Source organism: Periplaneta americana, chromosome 7 (genome assembly GCF_040183065.1).
Source record: "Periplaneta americana isolate PAMFEO1 chromosome 7, P.americana_PAMFEO1_priV1, whole genome shotgun sequence".
Taxonomy (NCBI): domain Eukaryota; kingdom Metazoa; phylum Arthropoda; class Insecta; order Blattodea; family Blattidae; genus Periplaneta; species Periplaneta americana.
The window spans coordinates 163023766-163048844 of record NC_091123.1 but is presented as its reverse complement, the minus strand read 5'-3'; the positions used below and the strand labels follow the sequence as shown (position 1 = coordinate 163048844).

The window sequence follows — 25079 nt, the reverse complement described above, 5'->3', positions numbered from 1 at the left end:
GTGAAAATACTACTCTACTTAAAATTAGTATTAGTATTAGTATTCAAGTTAGATATATTAAAATAATTATAAGCAATTCACGACCTTTATTAAGTCAATAGACTTCACGGCAGTGTATTATATTGTAAATAGTGAAAATACTACTCCAGTTAAAAATTAATATTAGTATTAGTATTCAAGTTAGATATGTTAAAATAATTATAAGCAATTCACGACCTTTATTAAGTCAATAGACTTCACGGCAGTGTATTATATTGTAAATAGTGAAAATACTACTCCAGTTAAAAATTAATATTAGTATTAGTATTCAAGTTAGATATGTTAAAATAATTATAAGCAATTCACGACCTTTATTAAGTCAATAGACTTCACGGCAGTGTATTATATTGTAAATAGTGAAAATACTACTCCAGTTAAAATTAGTATTAGTATTAGTATTTAAGTTAGATATGTTAAAATAATTATAAGCAATTCACGACCTTTATTAAGTCAATAGACTTCACGGCAGTGTATTATATTGTAAATAGTGAAAATACTACTCCAGTTAAAATTAGTATTAGTATTAATAATTGTAAGTAATTCATAATCTCTATTTAGTCAGCTGATCTTACATCCTTATAAATATTGTGAATAGTCATAGCACTACTATTGTTACAAATAGTTAACTATTAGTTTTTGTTTTAAGTTCCGACAGAATGTAAAAACAGTGTAGCAACAAATGTGTGTAGTATTGCATTACTGCAATGGAGTATACTGACTAAAAAGGGGACACATTTTTAGGGGGGGGGGGAGAGATCTGTAAAAAGTTTCGTAACAATATCTTTGAATACAGAGAAGTTGATAATTTTGTCCAGCTAGATCTGCGTTTTTGCACACTGTGAGCCAGTGTTGCCATACCTACTGATTTAGCAGGAGATTTCCTGTTTTTCCATTGAATCTACTGTACTGCTCTACTGATTTTTATGTCAAAAGTCGGAATTTCTCCTGCCTTTTTGGCATGCTGCAGTGACCTAGTTCTATGCCCGGATTTTCGACTCATTACTTTAGTACACATAGGCCTATATTATGTCATCATGTCTTATTTTTGCATCTTATACACAAGTCAATGCTTTCATTTGTCTCCCTGCTCATATACCAATGACGCTTACAAGAAGCAAGGAGACGGCTCTCTCTGGAGTCCAGCGGCGGATTATGATATCAGCACACAGCAGATAAAGACCGTGTTTATACACGTGGGGCTCAGAGTTATGGGTCTCTCCAATCCACTCGATAGTCTAAACATAATTACAGATCGATAGAGAAAGAATGTTTGAAACCTTACCACGAAAGGATGCAAACCCTCTTCCTCACACACACACACACACACACACACACACACACACACACACACACACACACACACACAAGTATATAATCTTCATGCAACGTAAGCATGTGATAACTGTCGTCAATTTGCGAAAGGAGACATTTCGGAAATAAAGTGTTGGAAAACCGCAAAACTATAAGTTAAATTAAAATGTTCATATTTTTTTTTCTAATTAGATTACTATGGATACATACATTCAGGATCCATGAACATTTTAATATTTTAAGTTTATGATTTTTTGTAGCGATTTTCCAACACTTTTCATTTTGGACATATCCCCTTTTGCAAATCGACGGCAGAATTAAGTTATTTCATTATTGTTTTGACGACTCGGGGAACAGAGGAGGAACGAAACTTATTCAGTATAGTGAAGTTTGTGTCTGATTGTGTGCACGTGAAACAGTGAGAGAGTAATTGCATTTTAGTGTTACATATCTTGCACAGTGATCTTTTAAAATGAGTGAAAGTGTCCCAGAAAGGAAGAGAAAAAGTAAATACTCCCAGAATATTATAAATTACTTACTTACTTACTTACTGGCTTTTAAGGATCCCGGAGGTTCATTGCCGCCCTCACATAAGCCCGCCATTGGTCCCTATCCTGAGAAAAATTAATCTATTCTCTATCATCATATCCCACCTCCCTCAAATCCATTTTAATATTATCTTCCCATCTACGTCTTGGCCTCCCCAAAGGTCTTTTTCCCTCCGGCCTCCCAACTAACACTCTATATGCATTTCTGGATTCGCCCATACGTGCTACATGCCTTGCCCATCTCAAACGTCTGGATTTAATGTTCCTAATTATGTCAGGTGAAGAATACAATGCGTGCAGTTCTGTGTTGTGTAACTTTCTCCATTCTCCTGTAACTTCATCCCTCTTAGCCCCAAATATTTTCCTAAGAATCTTATTCTCAAACACCCGTATTCTCTGTTCCTCTCTCAAAGTGAGAGTCCAAGTTTCACAACCATACGAATATTATAAATTATAGTGGGAAAATGGTGAATAGTTTAAAGGATAGTTATGTAAAAGCAAGAAAGGGGATAATTTTTCGTCTGTTATAGTCGCAGCTAATGCAGTACTGTATTTAATATCACCATTAAAATAAATCTTTCGTGAATACATGAAAAATTCCAGATTTAATGCGAAACATTGTCAATAAGACATTACTATGTAAAAACAAAATTGCATGACTTTGATACGTACGCTGAGTAGAGATAACAGTAATTATATTTAGCAAAATTATTACATTTCATTGGTTAGGGAAGTGCTATATAGTAATAAAACAGTATCATCTTTCTTACAGTACACTATTTTGTAATTAATATTATAATACAAAGAGGAAATTCATGTTTAATTAATCTACTGTAATCTCCTGTTTTTTTTTCGATGTTTTTCTCCTGATTTTCGTCAGTAGGTCGTGGCAACACTGCTGTGAGCCGGTGGGAAGCGAAAGCTTATCGGCCGGCACAATCCTTGGCGCAGCTGTGATCAAACGATAAATTGTATGACCCAATACAAGTGATAAGTAAATTAGTTTCGAAGTTCTATCAAAGTACAGGTGGATTTAGATTACCTATGTCCATTGATGCCCTACTGGTACCTTCTCTGTCTTATAGTAATTAAATTCATTATAAATAAGTTACAATTGTCACCACTTACCCCAAAACTACATGTAAATCCAATAATAGCGTGCTTTGTGGCATTGTAAACTGGAGTGACACTCCCACCTCCTCCCAACCCGGCTATTGAACCCGTGTTAACCACTACGCCGCCTTTCCCTCCGTTGTTTTTACCCATGTACTTGAGTGCCGTGAAAGCTCCCTGGATAACTCCATTCTGAAAATACACAATGTTATAAAAATTCCAATCATCTTTTAATATAAGATTGGTATTTGTCTTAGGCCCGATTGTATAAACCATTTAATCCTAGATCAGAGGTTAAATTGATCCTTGTTTTAGCTGAACTTGGAATTTTGTGTTGTATAAAGTCTAATCTGAGATTAATTTGTCTTGAACTAAAGTCAACTTTGACTGAAGAAATTTCTCCGATTAAGTTGGATGATCCAAGTTCAGTTATTTATTTTCTGTTTGAAATATACGAATGACAGATTGTGCAAATAAAATATCCATTATTATTAATATTAATAGATATGGTAGGTACATTTACATATATTTCTTTCAATTTCTTGCCTTAATACACAAAGAATCTTATATTTTATAAGGCTCTATCGTGTTCAGCAGTATCAAATAACATAACCTATAATTATATTACGTTTATAACAACCCTTAATTATTAATGGTTATGATAGGTACATTCATAAATTTTCAATTAACTGTATTAGTAAACGAAAATTGTCGTTTTATAAAGCTTTATTATGTTTAGCAGTATCAAACACCATAACATGAAAATTTGCACACCTGTAGTTTTGATCTTCTTTAACCTACCGACTTTTTCTTAATTTATTAGTTGAGCTAAAAACCAAAAAATGTTAATTTTGATCCAAATCAGCTTACAACCTCCCCTTAAGTTGACTGAAGACTTCTCATCAGGGACTTCATCGAACTTCATCCAGTCCGAAGCCAGCTGCTCTACCAACTGAGCTACCCAACCGCCATAAGGATAAGAGTATAATGCAAAGCTAAAATCTTTTAAATTGACGCAAATTCGACAGGGTTTTCGGGTGGATATTGATTTGTCCATATATCTAATGATCAAACTTAGCTTATTTTAAGTCAATCTCTTAAAATATAATAATTAATGTTATGCGACATTATTAGGGGAATTATAGTTAACATTATGTAATTATTGTCATAGACCAACATAAATACGAAGAACATGATTTTACTCCAAGCTGGATTCCCTTGCACATCATCAGTTTGTGTAACATCACAGTTTAGTATATACAGTTGCGAAGCTTGGGATGATTTTTTGCATTTCTCGCTATAGTTGCTAGCCGCTTGGAGCGCTGTGAGTACTAGGAACAATAGACTGTGTCACTGCCATCGTGATCTAATACAGGCCGTAAGGCAGACCATGTAACTCGCTTAACCTGATCACGAAGGGCGGCGTTTCAACCATACAAATTATGTGGAATGCATAAAGAGTGACATATATTTCTCTAAAATGTAGTGTAATTGCATTAATAAAATTTAAAACAATGATTAGGAGACACTTCAGACATAAATCTCTTGCGAGTTAAGATGAAATATTATTTTTGGTGTGAAAATTGCGTTGTTCGTATGTGTAATACTTGCCTTTATTTCGATTAAATATTGCGAAATTCTTGTACATTCATTTATGCACGAATCAATAATTTTCAGTTGCACCGCACGAATATTTAGATATGTTGAAATTATAGGTTATGTTTACTGTGCCAGTTGCCCCTTTCTGTCTAATTTTAGTGGTCTCCATTGCCCTGCCATTCATATGGAAATATTATAGGTTATGTTTACTATATCTTATTTTCCTAAATTCGCAATTATACGTTATAATTAAGCATAATGTCATGTATGATACTCCGCACATTCAATTTGTCTCTATTTTAATACTGCAATTGAGTATTGAATTATTGTATTTATCTACTACCTAAGAGACTACTACCTAATCGTACGTACACTAATTTCATAAGAGTAGTATGATAAATGTTCTGTGTTTATTAAGGAAGGTAGATGTGCTATATTAAATTACAATATAAATTCTCTTTTATTAAACCTCAAAATAGCTTCCATTCTAAACTTAAAATGTTGATGCGAAAAGATTATGTTAACATGTAAAATTCTCTTCACATTAAAATAACAGAGTTTTGTAATTATTTCTGCAACATAGGCTATTATGCAACAAGAAGTAAAGGGAACTTAGGGACACATTACACTAAATAAAACTTAGTATGATACGCAATAAAGTTATAATATAATAATTCACTGAGTTACATACACTGAAATAGAAAACCCGAACATATAGTCTAGATTGAAAAGGCATTGACTGTGCCGTATTTCGCATTGTTGTGAAAAGCTATGTAAACTGTGAAATGTTCGTTATCGGTTGTAATAACTGTAAATGGCTAAAATACAATAATTTGATTAATAATATGGGACAAGGAGACGTTTGTAGCACTATAAAATCTAAGAAAAAGAGGTCAGAGTTATCCTTCTTCCGAAAGTTCCAGGAAGGTGAGTTTATAAAATATAATATATAATTTATGAAAATAATATATAAACCTTATGTATTTTGTATTTCAATAGTAAGAGGAAGGTGTTAATTTTTCGAAAGAACACGATATCAAAAGTACAATACATTTTATCGTCTGCTAGGGAAAGAGTCTGTGATGAGGCGATAGTAGGGATCCTGGTGGCTATTCTAGCAACTATCTATGGATGCATATTTCAACTGTCTATGTTTGCATATTTAGTAAGTATTGAGCAACTGTATATACTAAACTATGGTACATCAAGACCATCTGCTTCGGGTAGGCCTATCAGCTGTTCAGTCGCCAAATCGAATGTTCATCGACTAGATAAGGAGTTGTGTGGTCATTAGGTTAATATAAGCTATGGGAAGGTTTATGTAGTTGATAACTGCTATCCGACGTTTCAGAAACACTTATTCAACAAATAGTGCTATCGATTAGATAGATATCTGACGTTCCAGAAACCGGGCATTAACCTGCTACTTCCTAAGTAGCCTAACGTATTTAAGACTTAGGATATCTTAGTCTGCTGAAGAACTTACCACATTAATAGCCACTGCTTCTTTCCATTTTTTATCATTGCATATTCCTGCGTTATTTACTACAATATGCAGTTCATCAAACTTTTTGATGGTTTCTTTGAAGGCCTCTGAAATGGTAATTGTAAAGACATACATAAATGAAACCAATGTTTGAAATTAGACAGATTTATTTACAATTATTAGCTATGTATATTTAGAAGGACTACACGGCAAGAAGGATCAATAAACATTCCAGCGCATGATGTTTCTTGTGCTATTCTTGCGCGGAGGAAGGAGCTGTCCCCCCTACTCCACTAATCTATTTCCAACTAAACATTGAAGTAGACGTAAACAAAACCGAAATGTATTACTCCGCAATCGCAAGCTAGCTACCAGAGCAGCCACTAGGGCGCATTATTTTCAGCAAGTGAGCACGCAGGGCAGCCAACGTCTGATATATTGCAGACATTTCAACACATTCATTGAACTAACCCGTAAAATGCTGACAGAGCGTTAATATTTATTATTTCTCTACTAGGAATAGTGGATTTTCTTTTTCTGTAGATTCGTGATTGAATGTTATTCTTTGAAGAGTGGAGAATTTCTTTAATTCTACAGAAATTTATTTGAGGTTGGCGACACTGAATCTCGCAATGTGTTATACCAGCTGTGCTGATGTGCTCTGTGAAGCTGCAAGTCACCTTGGGAGGGATTTAATGCCTATTACGCATGCGCGTTGCCATAATACACGTTACAATGATTTAACACGCAATGTCTGAAACTACTAATATAAACATGTTATTTAAATCGTAAGAAAGTGTTCTTATAAGCATGTTTAATTCACTCGTATTCCATGTATATTCAGTGGCGTAGCGTCAATGTAAGCTAAAAAGCTTAGCTTCCCCATTAATAATAATTTCATAATAAACCTGCAGTTTATGGAGAAAATTATTTATTAATTTTAATAGAATTTATATTTACGCGTTAAATATTGTGATGCGGCAGCTCAGAATGATTTGTGATGCAGCAGTAAACAAGAAGCCTGCACACACCAGCTTCCAAGCAGACTGGTTTCTTCTGTGTAATACACCCCGCAGATTTTCCATCCCTTTCTAACTAAACTACCCTAGTCGCAAGGCTTGCAAGAAGCTAGCTTTAACATTTAAAATAAGTAGTTTCCGAGTTATCCCTTTTCGTCAGTTGTGTTCAGTTGAAGTGTTAGTGTGCATTGTGGCTCATATAATAAATAATGAGCGAAATAACAGTTCCTGACACTAATTTACTTGAATTTTTTTTAGGACAATTGTATTATCAAGACTGACTTACGAACAAAAGTGTGATTTAAAAAACAAATGACCGACTCCCTTGCTGTCAATGAACGACACAACCAAAAGGCAGACGCATACTTACGTAATGATACTAATATTGTTATTTCTCTAAGTATGACAGGGAGTGAGCTAATGTTATACGTATTCGTGTCTATTTGTTAGAGATATGTGTAAACCGTGAAATCATATTTTACTACGTACCATTTGAGGCCATGCCTTATTGGTGTTACTTACGATGTTCCAACCAATCTTCGACTGCTGACTTGACATTGACTACTATTTATTTTAAGACTGTATTTTTGTAATACGTTTTCTCATATTGCATGAAAGACAACTTGAGTTAGCTTCCCCTTCTCAAAATTTCATGCTATGCCACTGTGTATATTATGCATTTTATTATTTTAGAAGGAACTATTTTAATGTGAGGAAGAAGGAGTTTGGGGACGTTGTGCGTCCAATAGCTAATCGGGAACCATTATGCCACGTGTATTTATTTACATTTACTTCAATCTTTAGCTGGAAAGAGAGTAGTAACCCGCAGCAAAGACTTCGCAATGCATTAGTACTTGGTTATGATGCAGTCATAGGGTCTTTGTTATTTAATGCATACAATTTACGATATTAATTAACTTAACTATTAGAGTAATATAATATATAAGAGAAGAGAATGAATGATCGGGTTAAAGAAGAAAACCAAATGAATTGTTATAATATAGCCCAGAGGTCTCCAAAAAGCGTATCGTCATTCGTGCTCTCGATGCTGCCCGCCGAACACAGTGTGCTGTAAGACTAGAGAAGGGGAAGAGACTCGTACCTCAACAGATGGGAGCGGTCAGTGGGGGATTGCGGCAACGGTCTGCTTAAATTTACATAATAACATGAAAAGAATAAGAAATATCATTCGTTTGTATATTATTTTTACATCGTACTATGAAGCTGGAGCCCCGTCTGTTGCTATAGACACAAGCCATTGCAAATTCAACCTCTTCCGTTCTATGGTGCCTTTGAGTGCCTGGAAAAGATCTTCTCCAGTTGTATTTTGTAATTACATCTAGAAGACATTCAGGCACAGTAAAATGTTCATTAACTCCTCGGATGAAAATGGCTAGGTGAGCTTTGTTATTTATATCTGTGCTTTGGTCCAATGCAAGTGAGTAAGCTACAAACTGGTTAATTGTGGTTTCGACTTCAGATTCAATTACATTTACAATCTTGAAATTCGTTCTCTGAACTGTAATTGGAAACAATTTAATTTTCTTAAACTTTGACTTTGTTCTGGACACAGTATTTTAGTAGCGTTCTGTATGCACGATTTTACAAATGATGCTTCTGTAAAAGGCTTCATTGAGTTTCCAATATTCCAAGCTAGAACATAGCTAGCAAGAAGCGTTTTTTGTTTAAGACTGAGGATACGTGTGTGATTTGTGTTTGCATTTTCTTGTTTTATATTAATCAAAATATTTGTAGGCCTACGCATTTCACCTAAAATTAAACGAAAAACTATATGTTTGTCATGCCGAACTGAGTGTAAGCGTATTGTAATATATTGATTATTATGTATAACCAACAATTATACAGATAGCCCCAAAATAAATTATTTTCACATGACCAACATGCCTGTAATTGTATGATATTCTTTGTGAAGAGTCGAGTATTGTCGTTGCATGTTGAATTTTAACACACCCTTAAGAATTTCCGAACAAATTAAGTATTTCACATTCTCCCCACTAACACAAAAACATTTCTCTTCCTATTCATCCTTGAATGTACTACGTCCATGATTAGAAGATATTGTAAAACGGTGGAACACTCCGACCAACACAGTGATAATGGCAATCCGCCACTGCTCTTCGTTTGCGCATAAACATTGAGTACAGTACAGGTGGGGATGGGTGAGGCAGAGAGCGCTCATTACGTACTGGCTTCGGTTCCGTTCGGGGGCTTACTCGCGAGTACGCTTTTGGAGACGTCTGATATAGCCTAATAGCTATTTAAATCAAGCCTCTAATGAGCATAAATTCTTAATATTATTTTAATGTACTGAAGTACATACGATATTTCCATGCAGATATTCTGCGTCATCATACGATGAAAGAGTGATGGAACGGAGTAAAATTTTCTCCGGCGCCGGGATTTGAACCCGGGTTTTCAGTTCTACGTGCTGATGCTTTATCCACTAAGCCACACCGGATACAACCCCGGCGTCGGATAGAATCGTCTCAGATTAAGCTCCAACTCTTGGGTTCCCTCTAGTGGCCGCCCTCTGCACTACGTCATAGATGTCTATGAACGTAGGACCGAAGTCCACACATGTGCTGAGGTGCACTCGTATGAGTGACTAGTTGGCCGGGATCCGACGGAATAAGCGCCGTCTTAAATCACGAAGTGATTTACGCATATCATATATATTATTTTAATGTACTGAAGTACATATGATATTTCCATGCAGATATTCTGCGTCATCATATGATGTATCCGGTGTGGCTTAGTGGATAAAGCATCAGCACGTAGCTGAAAACCCGGGTTCAAATCCCGGCGCCGGAGAGAATTTTTCTCCGTTCCAATACTCTTTCATCGTATAAATTCTTAAGGAAAAATATTAATATACTCTAGGTGCTTCTATTAAACCCAATTATTATCAATATAAGTAATTACAAGTCACCTTAATTAATTATATATCAACTTAATTATATAACAAAACTTAGATAATTTCACTGCACTTAAAATTATACTTTCAGTCTAATCTTCTGAACCTTTCCTTAAATGTATTGATTTTAAGAGGACCACCCTGAAAGATTGCAGCAGGTAAGCTGTTCCAGTGTACTATTGTGCTGCTTACAAAGGAAAATTTTGCCACGTACGTTCTTTGTTTTCTGCATTCAAACTTCCTAATATGATCAGCCCTGCCTAAGAATGATGATGTCACTACTCTAGCACTGATGTCGGTCCATGCTTTGTGTCCCATTTGTGCCTTAAACAATGTGGTCAGTCTGGTTTTTCGTCTCCTTGATTTGAAAAATTCCCACCTTATTGCACTTGTGAAGACGGTCGCTCTCCGTCTTATATCGCTTCTCAGAGTTTGTCGCAGACGTCATTACTCTGTAAAACAACCAATTTATTTCCAGAGAATAAAATGTATTTACCTTCAATTTCTTCCCCTTTGGATACGTCAGTCTTGATAAACAGTACCCGATTTTTTCCAAATTCTTTTTCGAGCTCTAGCAGTACTGTTGCAGCCTTAGATGCATTCACGTCGCATATTGAAAGTCCCTGTAAAACAAGTTTTAATTTTTACTTCACCTTAATTTACAAAATAGTATTGTATTAATGTGTGGTGGAGTAATACTCGAGCTACTAAACGTAGCTAGAAAATAAATATTCTCTGAAAGCCTTCCTACAACTACCATTTTCACAATGTTAAAATATTTATTGCTTTCAGTTTCAAACGCTTTATATTTATTTAGTAATTTTTTGGTTATATTATTCTTATTATTAATAGTACATTACCTTGACTCCCTGTCGAAGAAGCTCTTTGGCGATAGCAAGCCCAATTCCTTGAACTCCTCCTGTTACAAGGGCTACTTTTCCCTTAGGATCCATTTTAACTAAAAGAAATGAAAACCAAATTTAGTTTGTCCCGTCACTTCGGGTAAACACAAAATTTAATAGACTATAGCCTAGTCCGTATGTTTAATTATTCGCCATGGTTTGTTTGTTATGAATTTATTAGTGTGTTCGTTTCTGTGAAATAAACAGAAATAACCTGTGATGAAAAGGCAAGTGGGCCTAATAATTTACTAAAGTACTTACTATGACGTTTCTCAAGATTATTTAGAATGATCTGGTTAATAGATCCATATGCTTTTAGGCCAGGCCTGGAAGTAAATAACTCGATTGAGTCATGCAGACTAACCCTTAACTCTCTCCTCCACCTTTCCCGGCAGAGACAGTTATGTATCGGACCGATACGAGTAGACATGAAGGCGCATTGCTGAGTGACGGATTGTATAAGTCGCGCATCAAAGCTTTCGGATCTCGCTGGTCGCCTAAAATCCACCACTGATGCACAATGTTTTACTGTGTGTTCGTTTATAAAGCGGTGAAGCGAAAAGGACATGGGCAGGGGTATTTTCTTTATTTTCCCTTCGTCTTTATGCTCAAGGCTGTTAGAGATCACACTCGTATGAATACAATTAAGTAATTAAAAGTTTTGAAAAATAGAGAAAAAACTAGATTCATATTGCAGAAAATAAAAATATACACAACTTAGCTTACCATACGAAGTTTGGGGTGTACAGATACGAAAAAAGAAATTGGAGCTCCCTTATAGTGTTATGTGCATTAAAAAAGGAATCTCTGTATATTATGCTACTTGTGGAGAGTCGTGCGAAATTGTTGCTTTACATCAGCCGTGGCGAAGAAGAGTTCGTGCGCCGAGCCACTGTGTAACCTGCAACGTGCATAGCACCTGTGGAGGGAGGCGGAACACCCGAAGGGGAATTGAAGCAACTGTCTGACTCAGTAACGGATTTTCATTTTCTTTAAGTACAGCATTTAAATATAATTTTATACAGTACAAGGCTACAAACTAATGTTTCGTACGTAAAACGAAAAGAGAAATGTACAAGAAAACATAGGCCACATTATCACGACCTGAAATTAACTGTCTTCAGAATGTCTCTACGTCAGAGTTTCAAAGTTAGGAATTAAGTCATTTACTGCCAGATGTAGTTGACCACGAAGGTGTTTGTCTGTCAGTCGTGATCTACATTTGGTTTTCACTATTTTTATTATTGAAATTAATTTTTCACAAACGTAAGTTGTAGCGAACATGACTTCAACAGAGCAAGCGAAAGAACGAAGCTATGGATACTTATTTTTTGATAAAGATTTGAAAAGTTCAACATCTGTAAAGTCCTTACATCTAGCTTTCATTGCAACATCACATTGTAAATCTATGAGTTCAAATTGAAGATCTAACCGCATCATTCGTACATCTGCTGAAAAAGGGTCGACGTACAGAGATATGTCATGCTCTAAATTTCTTAAATCATGAAATCTGTGTTCACAAAATTCTTGTTTAAGAATGTTCAACATCTCAACGTAATTATGTAATTTATGAGGAGCAATATTTGGAAGAGACTGTAAACATGGAAAATACTGGAGTATTCTCACCACATTGGCAAAAAAAAAAAAAAAAAAAAAAAAAAAAAAAAAAAAAAAAATGCGTCCACCCATTCTATTTGAAACTTTCGTTTTTGTAGATGGAGAGAAACATTACGACGATACGCCACTCGCAGATCAGAGGCATATACAGGGACATCACTTTATTTTTACCAACATTTTTAACATTAACCTGGCTATACTCGGAAACACTGTTTCCCCCTTCCATTACAGGAGTTTGATGTTACTAGTGCAATATGTAAACAAATCATTTTACTAGGTATAGGAGGAGAGAAAAGTAGTGTATCCATTTATGTTGTAGGGAAATACGATATTACGATTTTCAGTTTGATCATCACTTTTACGGAATTTATCAAAATACAGTAGAGTAGTAACATTTTTTTTTCAAAAACTCAACTTTTCAGGCGGCTATGTTCGTTATGTAATGTCTACTTTATTTAGTATATTAATTATTGATATTATCATACAATATAGAGAGTGCATTTAAATTGAGGGGGTCATAAGTAAAGGGCTGTAAGTGCACTTAAGTTACTTTTGAGAAAATGGGGTTTAAATATTTAAGCTTTCGTAAAATCGGTGAAATTTTTTATTTAAATTTTAATGTGTGATGCGATTAAAATATCCATTTGCCACTAAAATTTTAAATACTTTTGCTTACACTGGATGCACTTAACTCATGTTATTACAAATGTAACTAGCATTCCTTTGCTTCTAGCCACCTCAGTTCAAAAAAAGCTAATCTGAATTTTTAAACAAGTTGCTGAAAATGGTTGCCGTTCATTACAATGCAGGCTTCAATTCAGTACGCATATTATTAAAAACATTTTGAAGCATATTCTCAGAAATTGAATTTATCGTTTCTTGAATATAATTTTTTAGTACGATATTATTAATATAGGTTCTTTCTTCTATAGAAAACGCAATCATATTTATGAAACACACTATACACTGCAGTGTTTACTTCACTGCTTGAAGACTTCGAATGCAACAGCGGCCGTAAGTTTGTGTGTCTGACGGGAGCAAGGACATTAGTGAAGGGGTGAGAGTGAAGTACATTCAGAAATGCAGGTAGAATAAAAATGCAAGTAAAAATAAAATGATGTCCCTGTACAAATGGAACGGAGTTTGACTCCAGTGAGTGAGAGGGTGGGGGTTGTGGGAAGCAGAAATGCACAGCTATCCTTGCGAGCCACAATGTGCTCGTGAGTCGCATTTTCGCCGCGGCTGCTTTACATACAGTCCATTCACTGCCTTTTCAGCTTCAAGTAGGGGTACAAACAAGTTGCATAAGACGTGGAAGGGGGTTATGTACTAGGAGGTTCGTTCCATAACAAAAGCACAGTAGTAAACAGAGCAGGCGGCGTTGAGGCGACGTGCAGTCTGTGGTGATACTCAGTGCATACAGTCGAAGTGGGTGCAACATGTGGCGTCAGTGGGAAGACCAGTCAAGTGAAATAGTTGTAAATAATAGCGCCAATTAAATATATCCCCCATAGATAGGAGAAAGCCTGTTCAGAAACAAGCTGCGCATTTTATTCAAAATGATTTCACATATTTTAAAAATGCTGGAAACCAATCAACACTATAAATAACAGAGACAGTTACTGCGACAGGAGTATAATATCTCACCTTCTTTCGAGAAGTTATCATGGCTTAGGTTACATGAGAGGAGAAATCTGCACTCACTTTCTCTCTTATATCGAATTATGCACACTTCAGCCCCCTATTATTTATTTGCTCGTTTTCATACTCTCTCTTGCTATCATAATATTAATACTCGATCACAACGCGATAACAAGCTACAAATTCCACTTCACACATCATCTCTGTATTCCTCATCTTTCACTGTTGCTACCTCACATCACTGGAACTCTCTGCCGCCTGAAGTCAAGGGCTGCCGAACATTGAAATCTTTCAAATCCAAGTTAGATAATTATCTTATGACGAGTTGCCAAACTAACTTACTATTATGATAAGTGTTATATTGCATGTTTCCACGTATTCAGATTTTTTTAATGTTCTAGTGATATTTAACTTATTTTATATTTTTGTTTTCATATTTTCTGATATTGGTATATCTATAATGTGATAAGTTGAGCTATATATAATCATAATTTTCCTTACTGTGTGTACTTAAAAAAATTGTATTCATTGTATGCTTTGTACTGCACTATTTTATTATTACTATTAGTAATATTATTATTATTCTTATTATCATTATTATTATTACTACTACTATTCTTATTTTTTATCATTATTATTGTTATTAATAATTGTCTTATTTTTTTTATACTTTATACTTCGTATGTCTCATTTATTTTGACCTGCTGTTCACATTTTATTATGCTTTTTTCTTTCTTTCTGTATGTTATATATTATGTCTGATTTCTACTTAGTTGTTGTTTACATTTTATTATTATTATCTTATTCAGTTTTGTGTGTAAAATTGTAGTGTACTTTGTAAATTTGAGTGTTTTTTGTAACGCAGTTTAACTCTGGTTGAGTGTTAGAGAGGGCCGTATGACCTTAACTCTGCTAAGTTAAATAAATCATTATTATTATTATTATTATTATTATTATTATTATTATTATTATTATTATTATTATTATTATTATCTTATTCAGTTTTGTGTGTAAAATTGTAGTGTACTTTGTAAATTTGTAGTGTTTTTTGTAACGCAGTTTTACTCTGGTTGAGTGTTAGAGAAGGCCGCATTTCCATTTCAGGCGTTCCCCTCGGTGTGCCATGTCTCTGGTGTTTGTCATCTGCTTTAGTCTGGTGTTGGAAATCTTGTCTCTGAGGGAGAGTCCTAGGATTTTCCTCTCCATTTTGCGCTGGCAGATCTGAATCTGCGTCTTCTGGTTCGCGGTCAGTTTCCAGGTCTGACAGCCGTACAGTAAGGTTGGGAGGATGCAGGATTGCAGCACCTCCAGCTTTAGTTTGCGGTTCAGTTTCTTGTCAAGGAGTACGAATTGCAGTGACCAGAAAGCTCTCCATGCTGATGCAATTCTTCTTTTTAGTTCTCTCGTCATGCAGCTTTTGGATCCGACCAATTGGCCCAGATAGATGTATTCCTCCACGTACTGTAATCTGGTTGCGTTGACTTGGATTGGTTGTGGTTGGCTGTTCGTCATGACTTGGGTTTTTTCCATGTTCATGCTTAGGCCTGCGTGTGCGCTGCAATCGCTTAGTTCCTGTATCATCTCTTGTAGGTCGGTGGCGTTTTTAGCGAAAAGTACGATGTCGTCCGCGAATCTTAGGTTCGTCAGCCGATATCCGTTTATATTGATTCCATGTCTTTTCTTCCACTTTAGCTTACGGAATATGTCTTCCAGGAGGCTAGTAAATAGCTTTGGTGAGATCGGATCCCCTTGTCGGACTCCTCTTCCTATTCTGAATATTTGTCCTTCTCGTTCTGTCATCACGATGGCGTGCGAGTCTCCGTAGAGCTTAGTTAGGATGTTGATATATTTGTGCTCGACTCCCTGGTTGCTCAGCGCCTGTAATACACAGGAGTGTTCTACCGAGTCAAATGCTTTCTTGAAATCTATAAATGCGAGATAGAGGGGAATATTGAATTCGTCCGTTTTTTCTATGACCTGGTTGATTGTCTGTAGATGATCCACCGTGCTGTAACCTGAGCGAAATCCTGCCTGGTCTGGAGCTTGGTTGTCATCCAGTACTTTCGTGAGTCTCCTTGTGATTATCTTAGAGAACAGCTTGTAGACATTTGACATCAGGCTGATTGGACGGTAGTTGTTCAGGTCGTCCTTGGCACCTTTTTTGTGGAGTAGAATAATTTTGCTTGTCTTCCATTGGTGGGGTACTGTCTCCGATTTGAGTATTTCGTTGAAGACTGCGGTGAGCGGTGTTAGCAAGGAGTCGTGACCGAGTTTCAGGTGTTCGTTGTGGATGTTGTCTTCTCCGGGCGCTTTTCCGGATTTGAGTTCCCCTATCGCTGTCCTGACCTCGCTTTGAAGTATTGGTGGGACCTCGATGTCGTCTACGTTGTTCATCTGAATACTGTCGCTTGGATTCGCTTCCTGTTTGGAGCTGGCGTATAGTGATCTGTAGTAGTTTGTGGCTGCCGTCACAATGTCTTCTCTTTCTGTTAGACGGTTGCCTCTGGGTCCCCGTGCTCCCAAGAGCCATTGCTTCCCACTTCCTCTCTGTTTTCTTGCTTGTCTTGTTGATTTGGATGATTCCAGTATTGTTCTTACTGCCTCTGTGTTGTGTTCACGTACGTCCCTTCTGATCGCCCTTTTTGTTTGCTTATCAATCTCTGCGTACTGGTTTTTATTGTCCTCGTTTTCATCCCTGCTTGGATATAATCTCTTCCTTTGTTCAATTAATGCAATTGTTAACGGGCTGAGCTTGGAACTGTTTTCTCTAGTTCTATTTGTTCTCCTGGCTGTGATTGATGCTTGGGTAAGGGCCTCTTCGATGGAGTTGTATAGATCCTGTGGGTCGCGCTGGGAGGATAGGTCCATTTCTTGTAGTCGTTCCTGTAGTGCAAGGCCGAAAGTGTGCCTATCTAAGCTGTCAATTGTGCTCGCTATTGTATTCCCAAAATGTCTTCTGTTTCTCTTTATATTCACTGTGGCACGTACCATTCTGTGATCCGTCGAGAATTTCAGGTTTGGTACGACTTGTATGTCCCTCGCACCTGCTAGGCTGTCGGTTAGTATGTAGTCCAGTTCGTTTTTTGTCGTGCCGTTGGGGTGTCTCCAGGTCCACCTTGCTTCGCTACGCTTTCTGAAGAACGTGTTTAGTATCACCATTCTCTGTTCTGTGGCGAATTGTACCAGTCGTTCTCCTCTTGCGTTCCTTGTCCCGTAGCCGTACGGCCCAACTGGGTCCTCTTGTGCGTGGAGTTTGTTCCCTACTTTGCTGTTGAAGTCGCCTAATATGAAGTTCCTGTGTGATCTGTGTCTCTCAATTGTGTCTTCTAGCAGTCTGTAGAAGTCTTCGCTGTCTTCGTCACTATGGTTCTCTGTGGGTGCATATATTTGTATCATAGTTACATCGCATGTCGCTGTCTTTATCTTTAGAACTATTATTCTCTCTGAAACCCCTATGATTTCCTTCACCATGGGTTTGATGTGTTTCTTAATCAGGAATCCCACTCCTTTCTGTCCTTTGGTCTGCCCGATGTAGCAGAAGAGGTCGCCGTTATTCTTTTCGATTATAGTTTCCCCCATTCTTCTGATCTCGCAGAGGCCCAGGATGTCGCAGTTAATGTTTTTAGAGCATAGTTTAGCTCCTCTTCTCTTACTTCTGTCCTGAGTGTGTTCACGTTTAGTGTGGTTATTCTGAATTCTTGTCTGGTGGTACGTTGGTGTGGTGTCTGTACTGGTGTGTTGTGAGATTCCGTTGGCGCTCTTGGTGGTTCTAAGTTGTTGTTTGTTGCATAGTGCTTGTTCCTGGGATGCTGATTTGTTGTTGTGGCCGCTGCGCGTTTTTTGGTTGGGGCAGGTTCCGTGGTTGCGGCGGGTTTTTTGCCTGGGGCAGCTCGTTCCAACGTATCCATCTATCATTTATCAGTATTTTCTGATATCCCACCTTGACGTTGTTGCCTTTGTTCCTCTCTTCGGTAGCTAGATTACGTAGTTGGGTTTGTATACTCCTTTCCTGGAGTGTCATGTCATCATCGATGAAGCATTCCTCCCCCGCTAATTTGTGTTTGTTCTTCATTATAGTCATTTTGTCTTCCATGCTGGCGAGTTCAACCCTGGCTAGTCCTCTGTCGGAGTAGTCTTTGCAGATGTACATAACTTTGCTGTATGGTTTGTTGAATTCTACTTTTGCCAGTATTTCATTTACTTTATTGGTCATTTCTTCATGGTTGTCTGGTCGTATCTCTTTGTTTTTGATGATTATGTTTTGTCTTCTTTCTCTCCTCTGCCTCCTCTCTTCCGCTTCCTCTAGTGACCTTAATTTTTTCTCTATATGTGTGGTTCTCTCATCCATGGTGTTATCTAAGTTGCGTACTCTGGTTTCCAGGTTGTTGCACTTTTCTTCTATTCTCTTGTCAAAACCTTTTATTTCCTCTCTCAAGTCTGCTATGTCTTTCCTTGTTTCAGCCTTAAAGTCCGTGTTTTGTTTCTTTACGTCTTTTAGTTCGGCTAGGATGTTACTGAACATGGCTTGTATGGTCTGATTCGTGTCGGTGTCTTCTTCACTGCCGCTGTTCCGTTGGTTCGCCCGTTGTGCAGGTGTATTTCGTGATTTTCTTGCCGCCATTTTGGACGTGCTCCTGGGTTTGTCGCACTTGTGAGGAGGTTCCGCCTAGCGTGTTGTTTAGGGTGGTTGGCTGCCCGCTGCCGTGTGGGCGGTTCCCTTTTAGCACTGTTACTGTGTGGGCGGGCTGACTTCCCGGGTTGGTAGTAATGTCCTCTGTCGCTAGGGCTCGCCCGCTTCGTTATTACTTCTCTTGGTGCTTGTCGCCTTCTGGTGGGGTATCGCTGAACTCGTTCGGTTATTGAGTTGAACTTCCCCTGCGTCACTTCCGGTGTCAGGAGCGCTTGTGTGACTTCCTTCCCTGTGGAGGCACTCTGCGATCTTTTAACCTCACTTAATGTGGCGTTTGTTTTTTCTCTTTTGTGGCTTTTATCCTGCAAGGATGTTGCTACTAACACTCCCCGGCTGTCTCTGAACTATTACTGACCTTTTTGTGGTATTGTGGTTGGTTTGCCGCCCTTTATCTCGCTATTTTTCGCTTGGATAACGCACCACTATAATTCGACTTCTACTAGTAGTCCGCCATCTTACATCGTCCTCATATATATATATATATATATATATATATATATATATATATATATATATTGTGACGCCCACGTGAGATTCGATCTCACGACCGACGGAGGAGAGGCTAAGTCGGCCTTGTGTTGGGCGGGGTGCGCGCGCATCTGCCTCCTGGGGCATGGCTACGCGCGGTGAAGGAGGGGAGCAGCAGCGTGCGAGATGATTCGAGAATGGACACACGCGTCGAAATATCGAGAATTAGAACTTTCCAGGCTACGTCGCTGTGCTATAAAAGAAGAAACGCCAGCGAACTCGGACAGTTTCAGTTGATTAGTCAGCCAGTCAGTGAGTAAGCCAGAGCAAGCAAGCCAACTTATGTACCGGAGTTCGGCTCGAGTGTGCGTCCGCAACTGTGACAGCATCCGAAGGCCTGAGTTCGAGTGCAGTGGACCGCAGTTGGAGGGACCTGAGTTCGAGTGCAGTGGACCGCAGTCGGAGGGACCTGAGTTCGAGTACAGTGAACTGTCTCTGAAGGTCTGTGGTTCGAGATACTGTGAACTCGAGTGACTGAGCTAGAAGAACTGTGAACTGAGAACTGATAGTTCTGATTTGTAAATATTGCTTTGTAAATATTAGTTAAGATTAACAGTTCATTGTTGTTCGTAATAGTCCAAGTAAATTCTCATTGTCGTCGGTGGAGTGCTATAACGAATATAGTGTTGAGTGAAAATCCAATGGTTGACGAGAGCGTTTGAGGCGAATTGTAGAAAGGAATTATTGTTGGAAGAATAAAATCCTATTGTTGAGTGGAAATAAATTCACTATATATATATATATATATATATATATATATATATATATATATCTGTTAATATCGAATGATGAAGGACGCTCACAATAATTATTTAAATTGACTTGATACATTTTACAACAACAATAAACCTACACTGGTGTTTAACAATACTGATTCATTTGACAAGTACACCAACAATAATGTACTATGTAATTTAAACATATTTCAGTTAAATAAACGTAGTATTAATATGAATTTCTCTGAATTATGTGTCTTATTGCAAAGATATACCTGTATCTGTTTGTTATTGTGTTGAATTGTTGGTAACAATCTATGGCTATAAAACAATCCATTTCGGGAACACTCTACACGAGATCTGGCAACGCTGCTAACTCTCTTGGTTACAGCAAATACTCTACAATGATAATACCGGAAAGTTCACGGTAAAAGTGGCGAATGACTCACCAGTGCTATCTAGCGGCAGGGATTGGAGGCAGCGAGGATAACGTGACGAATGGCGCGTTGAACTGTGATATGAGCTTTCTTCTTCAACAAACACATAATGTCCTAAGGATTATTCTCATTACAGGTCTAGCCTATCCAATGTAAGTTAAATGTGGAAATGTTTGTTCTATGTTTTGTAAAAACTATGCCTAGCAAAATATGTTAGATCTTTCTTCAGATTTCCAAAAGATATAGATTGGGAGTATTCATGTAAACACTAGTAGAATATTACTTTTCTGTTATAAGATGATGATGATGATGATATTATTATTATTATTATTATTATTATTATTATTATTATTATTATTATTATTATTATTATTGTTATTATTATTCCTAATTAAAATGTGACTCAGTGAAACAAACAGCAGAGTCTGTATAGGTCAGTTTCTATCTGATGCTTTTCCAATTCACTGCGGGCTAAAACAGGGAGATGCACTATCACCTAAGTTACTTTTTAACTTCGCTCTAGAATATGCCATTAGGAAAGTTCAGGATAACAGGGAGGGTTTGGAATTGAACGGGTTACATCAGCTTCTTGTCTATGCGGATGACGTGAATATGTTAGGAGAAAATCTACAAACGATTAGGGAAAACACGGAAATTTTACTTGAAGCAAGTAAAGCGATCGGTTTGGAAGTAAATCCCGAAAACACAAAGTATATGATTATGTCTCGTGACCAGAATATTGTACGAAATGGAAATATAAAAATTGGAGATTTATCCTTCGAAGAGGTGGAAAAATTCAAATATCTTGGAGCAACAGTAACAAATATAAATGACACTCGGGAGGAAATTAAACGCAGAATAAATATGGGAAATGCGTGTTATTATTCGGTTGAGAAGCTCTTATCATCCAGTCTGCTGTCCAAAAATCTGAAAGTTAGAATTTATAAAACAGTTATATTACCGGTTGTTCTTTATGGTTGTGAAACTTGGACTCTCACTCTGAGAGAGGAACATAGGTTAAGGGTGTTTGAGAATAAGGTGCTTAGGAAAATATTTGAGGCTAAGCGGGATGAAGTTACAGGAGAATGGAAAAAGTTACACAACACAGAACTGCACGCATTGTATTCTTCACCTGACATAATTAGGAACATTAAACCCAGACGTTTGAGATGGGCATGGCATGTAGCACGTATGGGCGAATCCAGAAATGCATATAGATTGTTAGTTGGGAGACCGGAGGGAAAAAGACCTTTGGGAGGCCGAGACGTAGATGGGAGGATAATATTAAAATGGATTTGAGGGAGGTGGGGTATGATGATAGAGACTGGATTAATCTTGCACAGGATAGGGACCGCTGGCGGGCTTATGTGAGGGCGGCAATGAACCTTCGGGTTCCTTAAAAGCCATTTGTAAGTAAGTATTATTATTATTATTATTATTATTATTATTATTATTATTATTATTATTATTATTATTTCTACTGCCGGTACTACAGTTATTTGCCTTTGTCTTTTAGGTGTGCCAAGCTCATATAGACAGACGGTATTTAATGAGGTTTAATAGGGTGCGTCAGCTACTATCGCTATTTGCGTCCTTATCTAAACCTCTTTAAAAAACAAAACACAAACAACATCATAAGCAAAATGCGAGCACTAACTAAAAACGCTGTCAACAGTTCTAGTAAAATTAGAGAGATAGAATATATTATGTACAAAAATCACAAAATATTTTCAGATCACTTTTGATTATCGGACTTCAATAATCATAATTCGAAACATTAGGAGTAAGTAAAAATAGAGTGTAATAAATTGGAAAAGTATACCGAAGTTTCAAATCAGTCGTAGGGCTGTTATTTTTAATACTCTGTTTTTAATAAGAGAGTGAAGATAATAGATTTTCCTCCACTGAATTTAACAGCTCCTTCTTCTGAAAATATGAGTCAAAATCAAAGCACAATGAAAGAATCGTGAAGGTTCCAAATAAACATATTAGATCTTGCATCGAGGAAGCTGCGGGTTTTCTGATGTTAGACAGAAACGACAGACCATACTCCTCCATCGTGTAATTAGATAGTCCATTAGCAATGACATATTCTCTGTGTTAACTGAAACAGTTACTAAACTGCATAAATCTACTTTAAATTGTTCATATAAAACACAATTTCCTTATAGTTCCTACGTACAAAAAAATTGAAAGTCTTTACTTTTTTTAATCCAAATAGTGTGTCTTGAGATGCGTAACAAAAATGTATATTGTTGATTTTGTAAAGAAAGTGGACTCATGTTTTTTCATAATAAGTGATTCAGGTAGTTATTCGGACAAGGTCTTTGAAGGAAAACAACTTATAATGCTAAAACAGACACTTTCAGAGATTCGTTGAATTAGGTATAGATAGGCCTAATCAACAAACTTCAACCGACGTAAAAATTCAGAAGTACCATTTGCAAATCAAGCACTTGTTTTCATTATTCGAGGAATGTGCATACTTTTAAAGCAAGCTACGTATAATTTATTTTCTATCAAAAGGTACAATACCTAGAGAGATTTTAAAATCACGTCTGCTTGATGTAAAAAATAAAATACAAAATACAGGCTTCGTCCCTAAAGCAGCGACTGTGCCTGTATCTTCACTGGCAAGTATTTCAATGTGCTAATAAATTGTTACATCAAAAATAAAATGGATAACCATTAGCCAAGGAACGAAATAACGCGATGTATGAAAATTTCTAAAGTCAGGCACAACTAAATCATTTGAAAATACGAGAATTGTCTCATTTCATTTCTACTCCAGTAACTTTGTAACTTCTTATTAATTTAAAATGTTATGAACCTTGTGACTCTAAATAAAACTATTGATTTTCATTTTTTATTGACATCAAATGCATACCTCTCCGTTTTTCCTCACGTAACTTAGCACGCAGCACAGTGGTCTAGAATGCAAATTTAGCGGGACATATTAATAACTTTTCAGCTACCCAACAGATTTTTATGAAATTTTACACAGCAGTTACAGGTAGCATATATGTTTTGTATACAACCTCTCGTAGCGTTGGTATAAGGGGAACTACCCCTTATAGGGGGGGGGGAATTAGACAAAATTAGTAACTTTTCCCCTATTTAACAGATTTTTATGAAATTTAGAAAACAGTTACAAGTAGCATATATGTTTTGTATACAATCTCTGATTACGTTGGTATAAGGGGAACTACTCCTTATAGGGGGCGCAATTAGACAAAATTAGTAACTTTTCCCCTATTTAACAGATTTTTATGAAATTTAGAAAACAGTTACAAGTAGCATATATGTTTTGTATACAATCTCTGATTACGTTGGTATAAGGGGAACTACTCCTTATAGGGGGGGCAATTAGACAAAATTAGTAACTTTTCTCCTATTTAACAGATTTTTATGAAATTTTACACAGCAGTTACAGGTAGCATATATGTTTTGTATACAAGCTCTCGTTGCGTTGGTATAAGGGGAACTACTCCTTATAGGGGGGCGCAATTAGACAAAATTAGTAACTTTTCTCCTATTTAACAGATTTTCATGAAATTTTACACAGCAGTTACAGGTAGCATATATGTTTTGTATACAAGCTCTCGTTGCGTTGGTATAAGGGGAACTACTCCTTATAGAGGGGCGTAATTAGACAAAATTAGTAACTTTTCTCCTATTTAACAGATTTTTTTGAAATTTTACACAGCAGTTACAGGTAGCATATATGTTTTGTATACAAGCTCTCGTTGCGTTGGTATAAGGGGAACTACTCCTTATAGGGGGGGGGGGGCGCAATTAGACAAAATTAGTAACTTTTCTCCTATTTAATAGATTTTTATGAAATTTTACACAGCAGTTACAGGTAGCATATATGTTTTGTATACAAGCTCTCGTTGCGTTGGTATAAGGGGAACTACTCCTTATAGGGGGGGGGCGCAATTAGACAAAATTAGTAACTTTTCTCCTATTTAATAGATTTTTATGAAATTTTACACAGCAGTTACAGGTAGCATATATGTTTTGTATACAAGCTCTCGTTGCGTTGGTATAAGGGGAACTACTCCTTATAGGGGGGGGGCGCAATTAGACAAAATTAGTAACTTTTCTCCTATTTAATAGATTTTTATGAAATTTTACACAGCAGTTACAGGTAGCATATATGTTTTGTATACAAGCTCTCGTTGCGTTGGTATAAGGGGAACTACTCCTTATAGGGGGGGGGGGCGCAATTAGACAAAATTAGTAACTTTTCTCCTATTTAATAGATTTTTATGAAATTTTACACAGCAGTTACAGGTAGCATATATGTTTTGTATACAAGCTCTCGTTGCGTTGGTATAAGGGGAACTACTCCTTATAGGGGGGCGCAATTAGACAAAATTAGTAACTTTTCTCCTATTTAACAGATTTTTTTGAAATTTTACAAAGCTGTTACAAGAAGCATATATGTTTTGTATACAAGCTCTGATTACGTTCGTATAAGGGGAACTACCCTTTA

At 36.8% G+C, this 25079-nt stretch overlaps 1 protein-coding gene across 1 annotated transcript in view; it reads right to left on the bottom strand.

The window, feature by feature from the left end:
* LOC138703665 (15-hydroxyprostaglandin dehydrogenase [NAD(+)]-like) overlaps positions 1-20690 on the bottom strand; it is a 34155-nt gene extending 13465 nt beyond the window's left edge. The window contains exons 1-5 of the mRNA XM_069831738.1: positions 20594-20690; positions 10911-11008; positions 10547-10673; positions 6097-6203; positions 3027-3203 (exon numbers count right to left, since the gene is read on the bottom strand). Of these exons, the coding sequence (XP_069687839.1) occupies positions 3027-3203; positions 6097-6203; positions 10547-10673; positions 10911-11003 (504 nt within the window). The 5' untranslated portion in view covers positions 11004-11008; positions 20594-20690. The remainder of the gene's footprint in view (positions 1-3026; positions 3204-6096; positions 6204-10546; positions 10674-10910; positions 11009-20593) is intronic.
* Between the last annotated feature and the right edge of the window lie 4389 nt (positions 20691-25079).